The sequence below is a fragment of the Meles meles genome, chromosome 19 (genome assembly GCF_922984935.1).
Source record: "Meles meles chromosome 19, mMelMel3.1 paternal haplotype, whole genome shotgun sequence".
Classification (NCBI taxonomy): Eukaryota; Metazoa; Chordata; class Mammalia; order Carnivora; family Mustelidae; genus Meles; species Meles meles.
In genome coordinates this window covers 52380284-52398990 of record NC_060084.1, presented here as the reverse complement: position 1 = coordinate 52398990, position 18707 = coordinate 52380284, and the positions used below count along the sequence as shown (strand labels likewise).

The 18707-nt window shown below is 51.6% G+C and overlaps 1 protein-coding gene across 2 annotated transcripts in view; it reads right to left on the bottom strand.

Moving 5' to 3' along the window:
- Positions 1 to 18707, bottom strand: part of MYH14 (myosin heavy chain 14) — a 97534-nt gene that overhangs the window by 19220 nt on the left and 59607 nt on the right. For both annotated transcript variants that reach the window (XM_045988200.1, XM_045988201.1), the window contains exons 23-34: positions 17869 to 18075; positions 15206 to 15343; positions 13292 to 13415; positions 12535 to 12706; positions 11128 to 11340; positions 10447 to 10591; positions 10106 to 10312; positions 8045 to 8149; positions 7792 to 7944; positions 6350 to 6598; positions 1897 to 2109; positions 612 to 824 (exon numbers count right to left, since the gene is read on the bottom strand). In XM_045988200.1, coding sequence (XP_045844156.1) covers positions 612 to 824; positions 1897 to 2109; positions 6350 to 6598; positions 7792 to 7944; positions 8045 to 8149; positions 10106 to 10312; positions 10447 to 10591; positions 11128 to 11340; positions 12535 to 12706; positions 13292 to 13415; positions 15206 to 15343; positions 17869 to 18075 — 2139 coding nt within the window. The remainder of the gene's footprint in view (positions 1 to 611; positions 825 to 1896; positions 2110 to 6349; positions 6599 to 7791; positions 7945 to 8044; positions 8150 to 10105; positions 10313 to 10446; positions 10592 to 11127; positions 11341 to 12534; positions 12707 to 13291; positions 13416 to 15205; positions 15344 to 17868; positions 18076 to 18707) is intronic.

The window sequence follows — 18707 nt, the reverse complement described above, 5'->3', positions numbered from 1 at the left end:
TTACTCCAGCCTCTGCTCTGCTCCCATGTATGCCCCGCCAACCCCTGCCCACACAGCTCCGGAGGGTCCTTCTACACTCAGAGCTGCCCTGCCCCTCCCATGCTCAGCACCCAGCTCCAGCCGGCTGCAGAGCCCTGGAAGTCCCTCCACTGGCCGAGCCATGAATGGGCCTTGCGGAGCCCAGGGAGAGGGCGATGAGTACATGAACGCGCGAGGAAGGCTGTGGTTGAAGGGGTGCAGAGGAGCTGGCCCTTGAGTGATGGAGGAGCACTTGGGCAGGCTTGGGGCTGGGGAGAGGAAGTTGCTGGAAAGGGGGCAGCTGGGTTGGTGGAGAAGCAGAGGTGCTGCTGTGTAGGCTGTGAGTGGGTGGGGGGCTGTGCGGATGCCCAGGGAGATGCTGGGTGAATGGTCTGGTGATGATGTCTAATTCGGTATGTCAGTCAGACAACGGGACATGCGTGTGAGTTCATGGGTCCTGGTGGGTGAGTGGGCTGGGCAGCAGGGGGGCCTTGGGAAGCAACTTGGAGCAGCAGGGAGGTGAGTGAGGCTTTCTCCACCCCTCTGTTAGCCTGCAGGCACCAGAGCCCTCCCAGTTGGATGGGCGCCCATACCTGCTTGGCCAGCTGCCTCCGCCTCTCCTCACCAGCCTCATCCCGGCTCTGCAGGTCGCGCTCCTGCTGGGCCTTGAGAGCCTGCAGGGTCACCTCCAGCCGCAGCTTGGCGTCCTCAGCGGCTGTCAGCTCATCTTCCAGCTCCGTCACCTGTGCTCGCAGGTCGCTGGCTATCTGTTCTGCCGCCCGGCGGGATCGCTCCTGCTCATGCGCCTGGTGGGGACAGGAGGGTGAGCTCTGGGCACCCAGGGTACGGGGAGAGGGAGGCCAGGATCCTAGCTTTATCCTAGGACAGAGTGAGGGAAGCTTTGATGGTCAAGTTGATGTGCACATTCTGGTTCGCTCATTCATTCACCATTTCCCGGACAGCAAGTTACCATGTGTCTCATTCTGAATCCTCCTAAAACATTTCATTAGTAACCTCTGCACGCAAGTTCTGTGATCCTAAGCCCTCGAGAGTCCAGTTCAAGTGTGAGCTAGCTCGGCTGGCTCTCGCTCACGGTAGAGAACTTCCTCGAGGGTTTTGAGATTTTTGCATCATGAGCTCACTTTACTAAGGACCTTCTTTGGGGACATCCTGTGTGATGTGGGTTGAAGGCGTGTCACGCCAGCCTTGAGTGCTGATTTGTGCCGGACCCCCCAGGATCACGCCATCCCACTATCTCCTGTGATTTCTTTTCTCAGACCTTCCAGGAAGTTGTAAATTAAAATTCCAAACACCCTGTGAAGGCAGACCTGGGCTTATGAATTCTGAGAACCACCCCCCACCCATGCCTCTCTGTCGCCTTGCCAGAGAAGTGTCCCTTGGCCTGTCAGGGCCTCTCTGTTACCCACGCTGCTGGTCCTGAGCCCCTCCCTGACTCAGCCTTAGTCACAGTGATCATTTAACGCGACCTTATGTGCCTTTGTGCATGTGCAGAAACTCATATCTGGGGCACGTTTCTCAGGCTGTTATGTTGTAGTAAATTCTCTTCATGTTCTCTGGAAGATTCTGTGTATCTGTACATCAGCATGCATGTGGATGAATGGCCTTCCCTACTTCCTGCATGTGTGAACATGCGTGTTTGGTGGAAGATTGTCCTCACGCCCTGTGTAGGTCATGGGAGTACATGTTTGGTAAGGAGCTCTCCTCCCATTCTGGGCTGGGCGTGAACACGTCGCTGTGATGGCTGGTTCTCTTCATGTTCCGTGCATGAGAGCATGCACGTGGCTATGGGCCACACACCATCAGCTGTGCCCACGGCAGCCCACAGATGTGTGTTGGGGAGCAGGGGCCCCTGCTCACCGTCTTGCCAGCATCATCCTTGCTGCTCAGCAGTGCTTCCATCTCTGCCCGCAGGGCCCGGTTCTGCCGCTCCAGCTCCTCCCGTGCTTCTTGCTCCTCTTCCAATGCCCGTGTCAGTGACAGGGTCCGGGCCTCGCGCTCCCGGCCCTCTGCCTCGACCCGCTCACGTTCCTCCACCGCCCGCAGGACAGCGGCCTTCTCCTCTGCCAGGAGCTTCCGGGGTGAGGGAGAGGGGGTGGGGGAAACAGATTAGCTGAAGGGAGTGTACAAGTGGATGGGGAAGAGGGAGCAACCAGGGACAGAGAGAGAGAGAGGGAGACAGAGGCGGAAACACAAGAGGGAGGTAGAGAGATTAAAGTTGCAACTGTGTCCCAGAGCAGCCCAAGTTCTGAGTGGATCAAACTGAGCAGCCCCTCACTCTAGAAACCCAGCAGAGGAAAGGGTGTTTCTTCCTCCTGGGGTAGTGGTACTCAAAACGCATACATCATTTTTAAAATGTACTTCAACCCTGGCTGTTTTGGGTTTTTTTAAGACACAGAAATTAACAATAATAAAACTTGCAAGACCTGCCAAAAGGGAAGAGAACAGGGCTCACAGTCAAGAGAAGAAACAGTCCATGGAAACAGACCAACAGATAACCTCCACACTGACACTGGAATCATCACACAAGGACTTCAAAGATGATTGGTAAATTTCAGGACCAGATGGATGTGGTGGGTAAAGACACAAGGTTATTTCAGGAGGGATTTGAAACTAAAACAGAACCAATTAGAAAGGCCAGGACTGGGGTGCTTGGGTGGCTCAGTGGGTTAAAGCCTCTGCCTTTAGCTCAGGTCATGATCTCAGGGTCCTGGGATTGAGCCCGGCATCAGGCTCTCTGCTCAGCAGGGAGCCTGCTTCCCCTTCTCTCTCTCTGCCTGCTGTTCTGCCTACTTGTGATCTCTGTCTGTCAAATAAATAAAATGTTAAGAAAGAAAGAAAGACCGGCCAGGACTGAAAAGCATGATAGCTGAAATCAAAAGGTCACTGGAGGAAACTGAGAGCAGACTGGACACATCAGAAGAACCAGTAAACTTGAAATCAGGTGTTGATAGAAATGATCTAAATAGAGGGGGGGAAAGGTAAAAAGACTGTAAAAAATTAACAGAGCTATAATAACCTGCAAGGCAGCATCAAGCAGTCAAACACACAGGTATTTGGAGACCCACAGAAAAGGGGAAGAAAAAGGAAAGGAAGATGTGAAACTGTCTTCATTCATAGAAAACAGGGTCACCAATATAGAAAATCCAATGAAATCTATTTTTAAAAACTTACTAATACTCCTAAGTGAATTTGGGTAATAAATTGCAGGATACAAGATCAATACAGAAAAATCTACTGTATTTCTATATAGTGGTAATCAGAAACTGAAATAAAAACCAGAACTGCTTAATTTAAGTAATCTCTGTATCCAGTGCAGGACTCAAACTCATGATTCCGGGATCATGAGTCCCACACTCTTCTGATTAAGCCAGCCAGGTGCCAAGACCAGAACCAATTAAAAAAGCACTGACAATATGAAATGGTTGGAAATAAATCTGATGAAAGATATGAAAGATGCACACTTCTAAGTACTAAAAGGGGGCACCTGGGTGGCTCGGTTGGTTAAATGTCTGCCTTTGGACCGGGTTATGATCCCAGGGTCCTGGGATCGAGCTCTGAGTGGGGTTCCCTGCTCAGCAGGGAGCCTGCTTCTCTCTCTGCCTCTGCCAGCCACTCCCCTTGCTTGTGCTTTCTCTTTCTCTCTTTCTATCAGTAAATAAATTTAAAAATTTTAAAAGCACCAAAAGTAAAGATCTAAATAAATGGGCACATGTACCATGTCCCTAGGTGAGATATCAGTATTATTAGGATGTCAGTTCTTCCCAGATTAATCTGTAGATTCAACACACTCCCAAACAAGAGGATTTCCTTTCTGTGTATGGAAACTGACAAACAGATTCTAGAATACACGTGGAAATGCAAAGGACCTGGAAGAAGCAGAACAACTTTGAAAAAGAAGGGAAGATTGGACAACTGTCACTCCCTGATTTTTAATGCAAGGAATGAGTCAGTAAGAGAGTCTTTCCAACTGTGTTTGAATAATTCAGTAGCCATATATAAAAAATTAATTTGGAGCCATGATAGCACAATATAAACAAATTAACCCAAACTGGATCACAGACCTCAATATGAAACTGCAAAGTAGAAAATTTCTGGAAAAAAATGTAAGAAACCTCTGTGATCTTGGGTTAGGCAAAGTCTCCTTAGATACAACACTAACAAGCAGAGCCCACAAAGTGACAAATTAATAAAATAGGACTTCATCAAAATTCAAACCTCTTGCTCTTTGAAAGAGTCCATGAAGAGTAAAAAGTCAAGCCGCAGGCAGGACAAAAATAATTGCAAAGCGATACATCTGGTAAAGAACTTGTATTCACCATATATAAAGAACTTTCACAATTCAATAATAAAAGAAACAACCCCCCACCCCAAAAACAAAACAAAGAAAGGAAACAACCCAATTTAAAAAAAATGGACAGAAACTTTGAACAGACACTTCACCCAAGAGGTATACAGTGCAAATAAGCACATGAAAGATACTCAATGTCATTGCTCATTAGGGAACCATGAATTCAAACCACCATATCCTATCAGAAAGATTAAGATTTTATTCATAATAGCCCAAAATTAGAAACAACTCAAATGTTCAACCAGTTAATGGTCTTCAAAATGTGGTCTATTGAGGGGTGCCTGGGTGGCTCAGTTGTTAAGCGTCTGCCTTCAGCTAAGGTCATGATCCCAGGGTCCCAGGACTGAGCCCCACATTGGGCTCTCTGCTCAGCGGGAAGCCTGCTTCTCCCTCTCCCACTCCCCCTGCTTGTGTTCCCTCCATCACTGTGTCTGTCTCTGTCGAATAAATAGAAAAATCTTTTTAAAAAATGTGGTTCTTTGTCAGCAATTAAAAAAAGGAACAAATAATTACTAAAAAAATTTTTTTTATTAAATTACGTCTACGCCCAATGTGGGGCTCGAACTCACGACCTTGAGATCAAGAGTTGCATGCTCCACCAACGGAGTCAGCCGGGTGCCCCGTGGAATGAATTATTAATCCATGCAAAAACATGGATGAATCTCAAAATAATTCTGAGTGAAAGAAGCCGATCAAAAGGATTTATATGAGAAGAATTTATATAAAATTCTAGGAGAAACAAATAGAGCCATGATAATAAATGGTACAGTATTAAGTGGTCAAACATACATGTGCTTGGAGTCTGAAAAGAAGAGGAAAGAGAGAATGGGACAGAAAAGACATTTGAGGCACAATGGCTGAAAATTCCACATTTGATAAAAAACATGAGCCACAGCTGTGGGATAAATTCAAAAGCCCACAACTGGATATCATAGCCAAACTGCTAAAAAACCAAAGATAGGAAAAAAATGTAAATCAGCTAAGAAAACATATATTCCCTATAAAAAACACGGAATTTGAATGACAGCAAACTTTTCATCTGAAACAATGGAGGCCACAGAAAATGGAATGACCTCTTCAAAGTGCTTAAAGCATAAACTCTTTGCCTAGAAATCAAGAGCCAGTGATAAAACCTTCAAAAATGAAGGCAAAAGTAATGACTCTCCCATCTTCTAGATGAAGAAAATAAGGTACCGAGACATTAGGCAATTCACCCAAGCCACACACAGCCAGGAGGAGCCGGGCTGGGATTTGAACCTCAGGGTTGCCTGATGGTTCCTAATGCTGTGGGGTCCTATGATTTTTATTTCATCCTCAGATTGCCAGATGCTGAATACTATCCCCATTTCCTAGATGGGCAAACTGAGGCTGAAATGGGAAAAGCAACTTGCCTGAGCTACACAGTGAGCCAGCAACAGGAGCAAGATGTGGTGTTTCGTTTATTCCTGGTTAGCACTCCCTGGTGCACCTTGAGGGTATCTTGGGGAGTAAGAGTAGGTACACGATCAGGGTGCCTGGGTAGGGGGTATAGCTCAGTGGTAGAGCATTTGACTGCAGGGTGCCTGGGTGGCTCAGTCAGTTAAGCCTCTGACTCCTGCTTTTGGCTCAGATCACGATCTCAGGGTCCAGGGATCAAGCCCTGCATCAGGCTCTGTGTAGAGCGTGGAGCCTGCTTGAGGTTCTCTCTCTCCCTCTCCTATGTCCCTCCCCCTGCTCACATGTTGAGTTCCCTCTCTCTTTCTCTCTTTAAAAAAAAAAAGTGGGCCCTACCAAGAATTAAGAGCCATAAAGCAGGATGGATGGGGTTCTTATCTGACAGAGGCTTAGAGGGAAGAAGCATCTTGCCCAAGGGTTCCCCCACGTTCATAGACAGCTGTGAGGCCACATGTCACCCAATCAGCAATGACTGCAGAAGCATGACAGAGCATCCAACTCCCCACCCCCCAACCTGAGGGGCCCCACCTGGTCGAATTTGCGCTGCTTCTTCTCCAGCGTGCTCACGAGCTGCCGCTGCTGCTCCAGATCCATGAGTGCATCGTCCAACTCCTGCCCCAGCTGCCGGCGGCCCCGCTCCAGCCGCTCGACCGCCTCTGTCTTTTCTGCTAGGCGCTGGGTCAGGGCCTCAGCCTCGCGGGTGGCCCGGCGCCGCGCCTCCTCCCCTGCTTCCAGTGCTCCCGCCTCTTCCTCCTGGCGCCTCCGCCACTCTGACAGCTGGGTGGGGGGAGGAGGAGACAGAGAGTGGGGGGCAGTCATGGCTGCAACCAAGGTGTGAGCTGGTAGTGCCCTACTTCCCAGAGGAGGAGACTGAGGCCAGAGGAGGGAGGGGACTCGCACTGGGTTCTTCTACCTTGGGATAGGGTTGTGGTTGCGAGTTCTGTGAACCTCAGCTTCTTCCAGAGATGAAAATTACTCCCACTGGGACCCAGAAGATGAATGGGACCTAGACCCTGGCCTGGGGGAACACCCCTTCTAAGGGGGGAGACTGAGCATCATGGCCAGGATGGTGGAGGCTAAGGCAGGAGAAGCATGGGAGCCGTGAGCGCCCACAGGAGGAATTTAGAATCTGCTTAGAACATCCAAGAGAGACTTCCTGGAGAAGGGGGCATTTGAGATGGGTCTTGAAGTATGCATAGGAGTCTGCCAGTTGAAGAAGGATATTTTCAGGCGTGCATTCAGCACTCATGCATTCAAGAGGCATTTCTTCAGGCATCCTATATGTCAGGCTCTATGCTGGCCTGTGCTGAAGACCAAGATCTAACTCAGGGAGGGTCCCTCTTTCAAGGAGCTCCTATTCTGGTTGGGGGTTGGGGGAGACCTATGGGCAGAGAGAGTTCCAGCCCAAGGTGACTGGAATGGGGACAAGGAGAAAAAAGGGTGTGGGAGCTCAGAGTGGGGCAGTGAGGGACCTCCCACAACAGGGGAGGCTGGCATTGAGTTCTGAAGAATGAAAAGGGTTTCTCGTGTGAAGTGGAAGGAGGTGAGAGATCAACACAGCTAACGACACGGAAGGGCCAACAAAGGCACAGCCGAGAGGCACAGGCTCCATCCTGGGGGCACTGGGAGCCAGGGAGGGCTGTGAGAGGGGAAGGAGCAAGGGCAGCTCTGTGGCAGGAAGACCGTGGGGAGGATGAGTTGAGAGGGGAGAAACAGGAGGCAAGGATGAGGCCTGAGAGGGTCTAGGTCTGTGTGGATTGCAAAGTAGGGGTGAGACAAGAGTCGGGGGAAGAGGGTGGGGTGTGAACCGACAGGCTGTGGGCTGAGGGACAATCAGAGATGAGAATGGGGGTCTCCCGGGGATCTGGCCTAGGACCAGGTGGGCTATGGGGCCATCCCCGAGCTGCGAAACCCGGGGGGAGCGGGTTGGGACTGGAGGCCCCTTGAGGTCACCCTCCAGGACGGCTCACCTGGGCCTGGGCAGTCTGCAGCTCGCGGGCCATCCGCTCCCTGGCGACTGCCTCCTCCTCCAGCTGCTCCCGCAGCCCTACCACCTCGGCCTCCAGGGCTCGCGCCCGGGACCCGCAGGCCAGCTTCGCCCTGGTCTCCTCCTGCAGCATCTCCTGCAGATGGGGGAGGGGGAATGGAGGACAGGTGATGGCGGAGGGTAGGGAGGCATGGGGGGGAGGGGCTGCGTGTTGGGTTGGGGGGCGCTGGCCTCACCTGGGTGTCATGTAGCTGGGTCTCCAAGCTGCCCAGCTCCTTGCTCAGCCGGATGACTTTGGACTCGGCCTCACTCAGGGCTGCAGACATGTTCTCCAGTTCAGCCTGCGGGGAAGGGGCGCCTTCCAATGGCGGCTTCCACCCAGCTGACCCCACCCGCTCCTCTCCCCTCAAATCCCTGCCACACTGGGCTGGTCAAGTGGGGAAACCAGCCCCGTGTTTCCTCAAACAGTTAAACGCAGAGTTTCCATATGACCCTCGCTCTCCAGGGGAAGGAAACCCACCAGTTTCACAGACCAATAGCACTATTCCCAGTTAACATAAAGGGAAGCTGAGGCACAGAAAGGTTACGAAATTTGCCCAAGGTGACACAGCTACCAGAGGTGGGACTGAGCCAGGCAGGATGGCTCTATGGCTGTACTGTCCAATATGGTAGCTACCAGCCGTACGTGACTACTTAAATTTAAAATTAAGTAAAAGGAAAAATGTACCTCCTCAGCTTTGCTCCCTACATTCTGAGTATTTGGGGGCCAAGTAGATTGCACAAATACAGAACATGTCTATCAATGAAGAAACTTCTAGTGCTGGAACTCCTGCTATCAGCCCCCAAACTCTACTTCCGATGTCACTCTTCTGTGTGTAATATGTAAAACATTTAGTACAGTGACCGCTGGCTAGCATGATTCCATTTGGGGCAGACCCTGGCTGTCCCCCCAGAGCCACTCTTCCATGGTCCCCCTGTGATAGTCTATTCACTAGGCCTGTGGCCGTCAGCTAGAAACTACCTTTCCCAGGCTCCTTTGTAGCTAGCTGTGATCATGTAGTTAGGTGGCAGCCAATGGGATATAAGCAAAGGGATGTATGCAAATTTTGTCACTCCCCCTCTCTCCCCTTTCCAAGCAGGAGCATGGATGTGCCCATAATCCAGATTTGACTTAAAGGTGAGGGCAATGCTCTCAGGGACAGTGGCATGACAAGGCCAAGGAACCTGGATCTTAAGTGACCTTGTGGCACATAGTATTCTGCCGGCCTTCACTGCTTACCCTGAGTCTCTTTCTCCAGAGGGAAAGACACGTCTTTTACTTAAGCTGATGGATTCTGGGATGCCTTTGCTATATGGCAGCTTAGCTTTCACCCTAACTAATACAGCATTTTAATCTGGAAACTAACTGTCATGGTGTTTTCCCCTGGAGGAACTGGACAATTAAAAATCATTCTTCCTTGGCCGCTGGCTGGCTTAGTCAATTCAGCATTCGACTCTTGATCTCGGAGTTGTGAGTTTGAGCCCCGTATTGGGTGTAGAGATTACAAAAAAACAAATTATTTTTAAAAATTATTTTTTAAGGGGCGCCTGGGTGGCTCAGTGGGTTAAGCCTCTGCCTTTGGCTCAGGTCATGATCTCAGGGTCCTGGGATCGAGCCCCTCATTGGGTTCTCTGCTTGGTGGGGAGCCTGCTTCCTCCTCTCTCTGCCTGCCTCTCTGCCTACTTGTGATCTCTGTCTGTCAAATAAATAAACAAAATCTTTAAAAAAAAATTATTGTTTAAAAAGTTGGATTTTTCTTTCATTCTTTCTGCTTCTTTGTATTTTCAGTAACACATAAGTATCGGCCATCTAAAGAAACATAATAAAATTAAAATGTAAAAGCTCACATTTCTTTTAACAGTCACAGTATGATATCATCCCCATAAGGTTGCATGTGTCCACACTAGGCTTTTTATCAGAATACAGATTATTTAAGGCTTTTTGGAGGGTGGGGGGTCATGGTAGGGTTAAGAGCTATAGAATCAGGCATGCCTGGGTTCAAGTTTTGGCTCTGAGGGATCTCAGACCATCAGTTTCAGGTCTCTGGGCCTTAGTTTCATCGTATGTACAAGGGGAACAATATTAGCAGAGTCAGAAAGATTTAGTGAAATACATAGGATATCTGGTATATAGTAATTGCTCACGGAATCCTAGCTACTCGTGCGTGATCACGTTGGAAGAGCTGAAAGGGACAACAGGGTTGCTGTGGACCAAACGGAAGCTCACAGAGGGTCCCTGCCCTGGTCGCCCCACTCACCTGGACTCGTTGAAGCTTCTCCGTAGCCTCCACTCGGGCCCGCTCCCCGTCACCAGCCCGGCCCTGCACCTCCTGCAGCTGGGACTCCAGGCGGCGTCTGCGCTGCTCGCCCTCATGCCGTGAGGCCTGCAGGCTGCTCAGCTCTGACCGCAACTCCGACACTTCGGTCTCCAGGGCCAACCGGGTCTTCTCCCAGGTACCTTTGCTCTGGCAAGGGAGAGACAAGTAAAGATTAATGCCTCCTCCCTCAACTGGACTGGGCACCCTCCTGCCTCAGGGCCTTGGCACTGGCTGTTCCCTCTGCCAGCCCCTCATTACCCCCCGTTCCTGTCCCAACCCACCCTCCGGGCCTGTTCCAGCTGCTCCGTCAGCTCGCCCAGCGCCTGGCCATGGCGCTGCCTCAGCTCCTGAACTGCCACTTCATGAATACGCGTCTCCTCTTCCAAAGCCTTCTTCAACTCTGTCACCTCCTGTTCCCTCTTGGACCTTTTGTGGAGGGAACACAATTTCAGAACAGAGAAAGGCAGGGACTTTGGGGATGTGCCTCCTTTTATTGTTTCCCTTCAGGGATGAGGACCTCACTCTACATTCCCTAAGGGATCTGGGTGGTAACCTAGGGAGGAGTGTGGCTTTAAGGGTGAACTCCTATTCACCTTTCAAAACCCTATTCAAAAGGTCCTTTCTCAAGGAAGTCTTCCTGGACCTCCTTCCATAGACATAGTTTAGGGGCTCGCTCTTATCATCCACAATGATGATGTGTTGCTCCCTTAAAGCACACTTTGTTCTGGATTGGGTTCCTTTGCCCGACTCTGCCTCCCCCAGACCGGGAGTCCCTCATGGAAACGCCTGGGTCTGATGAATCTCTGTCCCCCTCAAGTCTGGCTGAGCTGTAGAGCCAATACTGGTTTGTTTAAAACGGGTGAAAGGCTAAACCTCCGTGTGGATGGGGGGATCGTTCCAAAGCCCTTCTCCTCTCCCTGCATGGTGCCCAGCCCATGCCCAGGCTCTGCCGGCTGCCTCACCGGAGCTCCTGCTGCGCATTGGTGGAATCCAGCGTGTCCTCCAGCTCGCTCCGCAGCGCCTCCAGCTCCTCGCCCAGGTCCCGGCGCTGCTTCTCTGCCTTGGCCCTGGCCGCCCGCTCGGCCTCTAGGTCCTCCTGGGCTTCAGCCAGTCCCGCTTGCGCTTCCCGCAGGGATTTGAGCAGCAGGGCCCGGGCACCGCCCTCCTCCTCCACCCTGGGGGTGGACAAGGACCATGGAGTTGGTACAGGGGCAGGCGAAGGGCAGGGATGATTTCTGGGGGCGGGGAGGCCAGGTGTGGATTTGGGGGTGGCCTTTCCTGGGCTGAAATCCCAGCTCTGCCCTTGGGCACATGCCTCAGTACCCCGAGCCTCAATTTCCTCAGCTGTAAAATGGGGATGACACCAAGAGTAATCATAGGGACACGTACTGAGCCCCTGCCACAGGGGAACCTTTACTTATCTCATTAATGATCACACTGAGAAAACTGATGTACAGAGTGGGAAAGTCCTGGCCCGGGTCACACGATCGAGTGGAAGAGCTGACCCCAGCAACTGATCGGCTTCACGACCCCAAGGAGACACAGCCTCTTGTAAATAGAAGCTGAATTGAGGGGCAGCACTGACTGGGGGGTTTAAATTGCTCATGGAGTCATGCAGACTGGAGTTTGGATCCCCTGCTCTTTAGACTGACCAGGGAAGCCACCCTGGGGCTTGATACCAGAACCCTGGGATGATGGCCTGAGCCAAAGGCAGACGCTTAGCAGACTGAGCCACCCAGGCGTCCTTTAAAAGCACTTGCAGATTTCATCCCTACAATAGCCTTAGGAATAGCTTCAAAATCTCCCCATTTCACAAATGAAGAAATTGGGTGGGTGAGGTCATGTGCCCAGAAAGGGGCGGGCCCAGGACTTGAACCCAGAAGTCAGACTAGGGTGCAGGTTCTTAACCACACACACACACGTGGCGCACTGCTGATTTTAAGACACATATTTTTCCACACCAACATTTACGTTGAGCTGCACCAATAATCAAGGGCTCTCGGAGGAGGTGGGGGGCGGGGGAAGGCATTCATAACACACAGTAGGTGCTCCATAATTGCGACTGGCTGTAATCCTAATGATCCGACTCCTTTCATGGCTGGAGCGCTTCTGAAATCACGGCTGATCCCCTATTCCGACCCCTGAACTGGGCTAATTACAAGACATGCGAGGGCCCCTTTCACTCTTAACCTGGCGGGCTTGGAACTCTCGCCAGGTCCAGGTTACAGAAGGGGACACTGAGGCTCAGCGGGGCTGGGGCGCGTGCGCGCTGGTGGACTCTCCTCGCGGCGCCCCTCCTACTGGCAGGCCGTGCCCTGTGGACGGTGCACCGCACAGGGTCCCCGCAGTCCCCCATCCCCACCGAGCACCTGGCCAGGGCCGCCTGCAGCTCCTCCTCCTTGCGGCCCAGCTGGGCGCGCAGCTCCTCCCCGCGCTGCTGCTGCTCGGCCATCTGCTCCTGCAGCTCCGAGCTCTCCCCGTCCAGCCGCCGCTTCAGCTTCTCCAGCTCCTGGCGGCCCTTCTCCTCCTTCCGTAGGCGGTCTGGGGGCGGGCGTGGGGGCCATGCAGAAGGACTCCGGACCCCACACCCAGCAGCTCCCCGACACCCACGGCCCCGCCCCTGGCACTGGCTGGGGTGGGGGAGGGGTGAAGCTGTGGCTCAGCATCTCCCTGTGCCCCTTCTTTCCGCTTTTGCGACCCTGGGCCCGACCCCCAGGTGCCGTCCTCTCCTCCTCACCCCCCAGTGACACCGTGCTCCTGCTCAGTGACTGTCACTGCCCTGTCCTCTCCTCTGTCTCCACAGCCTTCTCCTGGTGCTCTCTCCCTTCTGCTTCTGCTTCTGAGTCAATAATAGCAAGGGACCCAGGCGACAATGGGTCTGAAAGAGTCAGTGGGACAGTCAGAGACAGAGAGAGTGACCCCAAGACACAGAGGAGAGAGCAGGAGAATTGCATTTAGAGTGGCAGAAACAACCTAAGAGCAGGGAGGACGCCCCGTCTGTCTGGAGCCTTCTTTCCTGGCCCCATTGAACAGATCCCACCGCGGATCCTCCGTGGCTCACGAGGTTCCCTCAACGCCCCTCCCCAAGCATGCGCAGCGCAGCTTCCCACTGGCGGGGGCGCTCACCCTCCATGTCCGCAATTGTGGCCTCATATTTGAGTCGAAGCTTATTGAGGCTCTTGACCTTCTCCTCCTCCTCAGCCGCCTGCGACGAGAACTCGGCCAGACGCTCCTCCAGCAGCTTCCGCTCCTGAGGGTGGTGGGTGGTGGGGGCGGTCAGAACACGCCCCCCCACCCCACCCCAATGCACATCTCTGGTGTGTTCTCCTCTGCATGGAGCTGCTCTCCATCCCCCCTGCCCTGAGCCTCGCTCCTGACCCCCAGCCTTCCTTCCCCATTCTCTTGGGTCTGCAGACCCGGCCCACCCCGAACTACAGGCTAGACTCCCGTTCTTAGAAGCCCAGCATTCCCTAACACACCATCCCACTCACGGGTGCTGAGGTTCATTCCAAACCGTGTGCCATTACAAACCATGCTGCCGACAGCAGCGAACATCCTTGCCCACCCGCTGAGTTCCCCGGAGCTCTGGCTCCCTGTCCCTCCAAGTGTAGGTTTGTGGACCAGCAGCAGCACCAAATGGGAGATTTTTAAAGAAATGCTGTGTCTCAGGCTCCCCCCCAGACCTGCTGAATGAGAACAAACTCCCCATATGATTCCCGGGGCATGTTAGCCTTTGAGAGCCCTGGTCTGGATCAGTACTTTTCAAACTGAGTGGTTCTGGACACCAGTGTAGTGCATTGACACTACCCTTAAAAAGAAAGTAGAAGAATGTAGAATGGAATAGCCATTGTACCAAAAGGAACGCTCTGTGAGAAAACCCCGTGCATCCTTGACCTCTCAACTCAGATATCATTGTCTCCGAGAAGCCTGCCCTGACTACCCCGAGGACAGGTGAGGGACCCGTCTCCCTCCATAGTCTTCCATTCTTTTCTCACAGTTCATAATTAAGTCACAATGTCTGGTTATATTTATCTTCTGTGGTGTCTCATCTAGCATCCCTTTCCCCCAGCCCCCTGTGAGGACACAGATGGTTTTCTAGTCAGTTCAATGCCATCTCCCCCTGTGCCTAGCCCAGTCCTGGCTGTGGCAGATCAAAGAGGGCAGTGGATTCTCTGCCATGTCCCCACCCAGGGATGGAGCCTGATTTCCCACCTGCTGAGTCTGGGTGAGCCTCTGACTGCTTTAAGCTCAGTGGTCTGCAAACCACAGTGTGTGGGCCCAATCTGGCCCACCACTTATTTTTATAAATAAAGTTTTATTGGAAAAGTCACACGCATTCAATTATGTACTGTCTGTGGCTGCTTTCATGCTACGTCGGCAGAACTGAGCGCTCGCAACAAATCCAGGGGTTGGGAACGCGTGAAATATCTGCCATCTGACCTTTTACAGAAGATGTTTGCTAACCCCTGATCTATAGAATTGGGCGCAAGCGATGCCATGTCAGTTCCAGGCTTAATACTTTAAGGGGCCTGAACGCTTCTGCTTCGCCTTTTCAGAGCCCTGAGCTGCCATGTAAGAAACCCAGGTTCTCCTGTGGGGACAGAAGCCACATGAAGGGGCACCGAGACCGCAGACATCCGCACCCGGCCCCCATGTCATGATGACGGCCTCTGAGAGCCCTGGCCGAGCCCCGGCCCACCCACAGAAGAACGGGCTGTAATGAGATGGTGTTTGTCTCCAGCCATGTGGCCTTGGAGTGGGTGTGTGTGTGTGTGTGTGTGTGTGTCTTGTGATCTACCAGCCATGGGTAATGACACACAGTAGTTGCTCAAAAATACCGGAGGGGGTAGGTGTGACAAAGGGGAAGTGAAGGTGTGACAAAGGGGAAGTGAAGGTGTGACGAACAAGGGTGGAAGGGAGACATAGCTGAGACTGAGAGCCAGAGACCCCTAGAGGTGGCGCCAGCTGGGGGACAGGCAGAGACCCACGTGTCCCCCATGCGCCACCGCCCCTGCCCCTGGGGGCCCACAGGCCACCGACCTTGCTCAGCTTTGCATTCTGATCTTCTAAGAGGACCAGGTCTTCCTCAAATTTCTTCAGCTTCGCCTCCGTGGTCACCTTCTCTAGCTGCAGCTTCTGTCGCGCCCCCTCCTCGGCCTCGAGGTGGCTCTCCAACTCCTGGAGAGGGGCGGGGGCAGGGATGAGGATCTGGGGGCTGGGGACTGGGTTGTGATGGGAAGGACGGGGTGGAGGGGACGTCCCAAACCCCGATGGCTTGTGGCTCAGACAGGTCCACACTCTGGGCAAAAGCGGGAAGGAGCAAACCTTCACTGGTCTCCCTGTTTCATTCATTCATTTCATTCTCCCCTGAGCCTTCCCTGAGGGCCCCGTGTGTGCCAGGCCCTGTTCTAGGCACCGAAAATAGATACACATCTTTGTCCTTATGGAAATGACATTCCTTTGTGTGCAGGAAGATGATAAACAATAAAAATAAATAAACACATCATAGAGATGGGCACTGCCCCCTGTGGCAACATGTGGTGTGGGACTGGAAATTAAGATTCGATATTGGGTGACAGCGCGGGTGGACGTCAAGGGCATTGCGCTAGGTGAGAGAAGTCAGAGAAAGACAAATAGCCTATGATCTCACTCATGTGTAGAATCTAAAAAACACACAAAACACCGAGCTTACAGATACAGAGAAGAGACAAGTGGTTGTGGGGGGAAGAGAGGGTCACTGAAGTGGGGGGGGAAGGGGGTCAAAAAGTACACACTTCTAGTTACAAAATAAATAAATCCAGGGGATGTAATAGTACAACTGTGGTTTTAGCACTGTATTGTACATTTGAGAGTTGCAGAGAGACTAGATCTTAAAAGTTCACATCACTAGAAAAGTTTTTTTTGTTACTATGTAAAGGGATGGATATTGACTTATTGTGGACATCCCTTGCCAATATATATAAATATTGAATCATTACATCGTATACCTGAACTAATGTTATATGTCAATAATACCTCATTTTTTTTTCTTTTTTCTTTAAAGTATGCTCCATATCATGGAGCCTGACACAGGGCCCGAACTCATGACTCTGAGATCAAGACATGAGCTGAGTTCAAGAGTCAGATGCCCAACCAACTGAGCCACCCAGGTGCCCCAATACATTAATTTAAAAAAACGGAGGAGGACCTGGGTGGTTCAGTTGGCTGAGCATCTGTCTTCAGCTCAGGTCGTGATCTCAGGGTCCTGGGATTGAGCCCCACATTGGGCTCTCTGCTCAGAGGAGAGTCCATTTCTCCCTCTCTCTCTGTGTTCCCCACCCCCAAGTAAATATATTTTAAAATTTTTAAATATTTAAAATTAGGGGTGCCTGGGTGACTCAGTGGGTTAAGCCTCTGCCTTTGGCTCAGGTCATGGTGTCAGGGTCCTGGGATCGAGCCCGTATGGGGCTCTCTGCTCAGCAGGGAGCCTGCTTTCCCCTCTCTCTCTGCCTGCCTCTCTGCCTACTTGTGATCTCTGTCTGTCAAATAAATAAATAAAATCTTTGAATAATAAAATAAAATAAAAATGACTCTTTGAAGAAAATATTTAAAATTAAAATGAAAAAAATTAAAATACTTAAAATTTGAAATATTTAAAAAATTAAAATATAAAAATATTAAAAATTTAAATACTTAAATATCATAAAAATATTTTAAAATATTTAAAATTTAAAAATATTTTACAACCTGTTAAAAAAAAAGGATGAAGTATTAGGTGCTGCCTTGCTCCCTGCTATCGGGAGGATCTGTAATGGCTTACCCACATGTCCTCCTCCTCCCGCTCTGCTCCCACAGATGAGGTCTACCAGCCACATAACAGTATATATCACAGGGATCAGGCACAGGGCCAGCTTCTGCCGACAGAGTGGACTTCAGCTACCTGCCAGCCCTGGAGTTATTCAAACTAACCCATCTCCCTGTAGGAACCAGAGGTCACCCCGTCCTTTTGTTACTACAAAGCTGGCTTCCCACAGCTGTGACCTGTTCATTTCATTCCTGAGTGCAACCTGTGTGTGGCTCTCTGTGGCACATGGTGTTAGGCCATCTCCGTAACTACAGGGCAGAATCCCTCCCCCACATGCAGATAAAGAGGAGGTGATTAAAACCCTTACCGAGCTCCTGAAATGTGGTCAGTATGACTGAGGAACTGAATTTTCAAACTTATTTAATTTTATTTATTTTAAATTTAAAACCAGATGCTCACTTAAATCACTGGAAAATTTTCAAGTATGTTTGGCATAACTTGGGTACCTCGATCTACTTTTTTCAAGGGAAGAGATCATAAAACGTAAATGCAGATGAATATTGCCGGTGAAACTGTAGCATCTGGATGGAGAGGTAAAGCACATAGTGGATTTTGAAGGGGAACCAAGGGAGGGTGGCCTGCCTGGGAATGCTGCAGCCTAGAGGCAAATGGACCCAACGGAGAGAAAAAGAGTACAAAGGATATCGTCTCAGCTCCTGGATCCAGCCATGCCTGAAGCTTATGCATTCTCAAGTCTTCCATTATTTGAACCAAAGGAATATTCTTTCGCCTTAATCACTTTGAGTTGAGTTTTCTGCAAATTCATGGCCCAATGAGACATGGTTTGGAGAAGCAAAGGTTGTCAGGGTAGACAGAAGGGCATGGGGTGAGGTAGTCTGTGGGCACACAGGGGCCAGACCTGTATATGCTGTTGCAGCCTCTTCTTGTCACTCTGCAGCTGGCGGCTGCACTCCTCCTCCTCGCCCACGCGGGCCTCCAGCTCTGTCACCACCAGCTCCAGCTCCTGCTTGCGAGCTGCCAGCCGCCCCCGTGTCTCCTCGGCCTCGGCACACAGCTCTGCCTCTGCTCGGAGCTGCTCTGCCAGGCGGGCCCGCTCCTCTTCCAGCTGGGGACAGGGTGGGAGGTCAGCACTCAGCAGGCACTGCTCCCAGAGCAGTCTCCATGGAGCAATCTGAGTCCCTCCTGCCTCCTGCCTCCTGATTTGCTTTGACCTTTGGGACCTGGAGAGCTTTCCACCAGGTCCCCATCGCAAGATGACCCTAGCCCCCTCCCCCACACAGTCATCAAGTCAGACCCCTAGTGCCTGCCTCTCCCCCACCTCCCTTCTCCCCACAGCTTGAGCCTTATCCTTTCCCAGTGAACTCTCTCCAGCCTCCTCCCCAGCCTCCCCGCCTCCAGTCTCTCCCTCTCCAGGCCACCCTCCAAATAGCCCCAGAGAGGCCTTTCTACCATCTCACATTTCATTTAACACTCCTACGCCCAGAAATCTAACCAAAGGAAATAACTCAGTAAAAGCAAACAGAAAAATGCTCAAAAAAGGGTTTTGCTTCAACATTACTTAGAAGACACCAGAAAAACATGATCAATGGAAAGCTCACCGCCTGTCTTCCCCTCCGTTCGCCCCGCCACAAGGCCGGCCCTGTCCTGCCCCTCTCAGAGGCCAGCCCCCTGAGCATCTAGGATCCGCAGGAACCCGGCGCCTCGTGGCTCAGTCGGGAGCCCCGCCCCCACACCCTG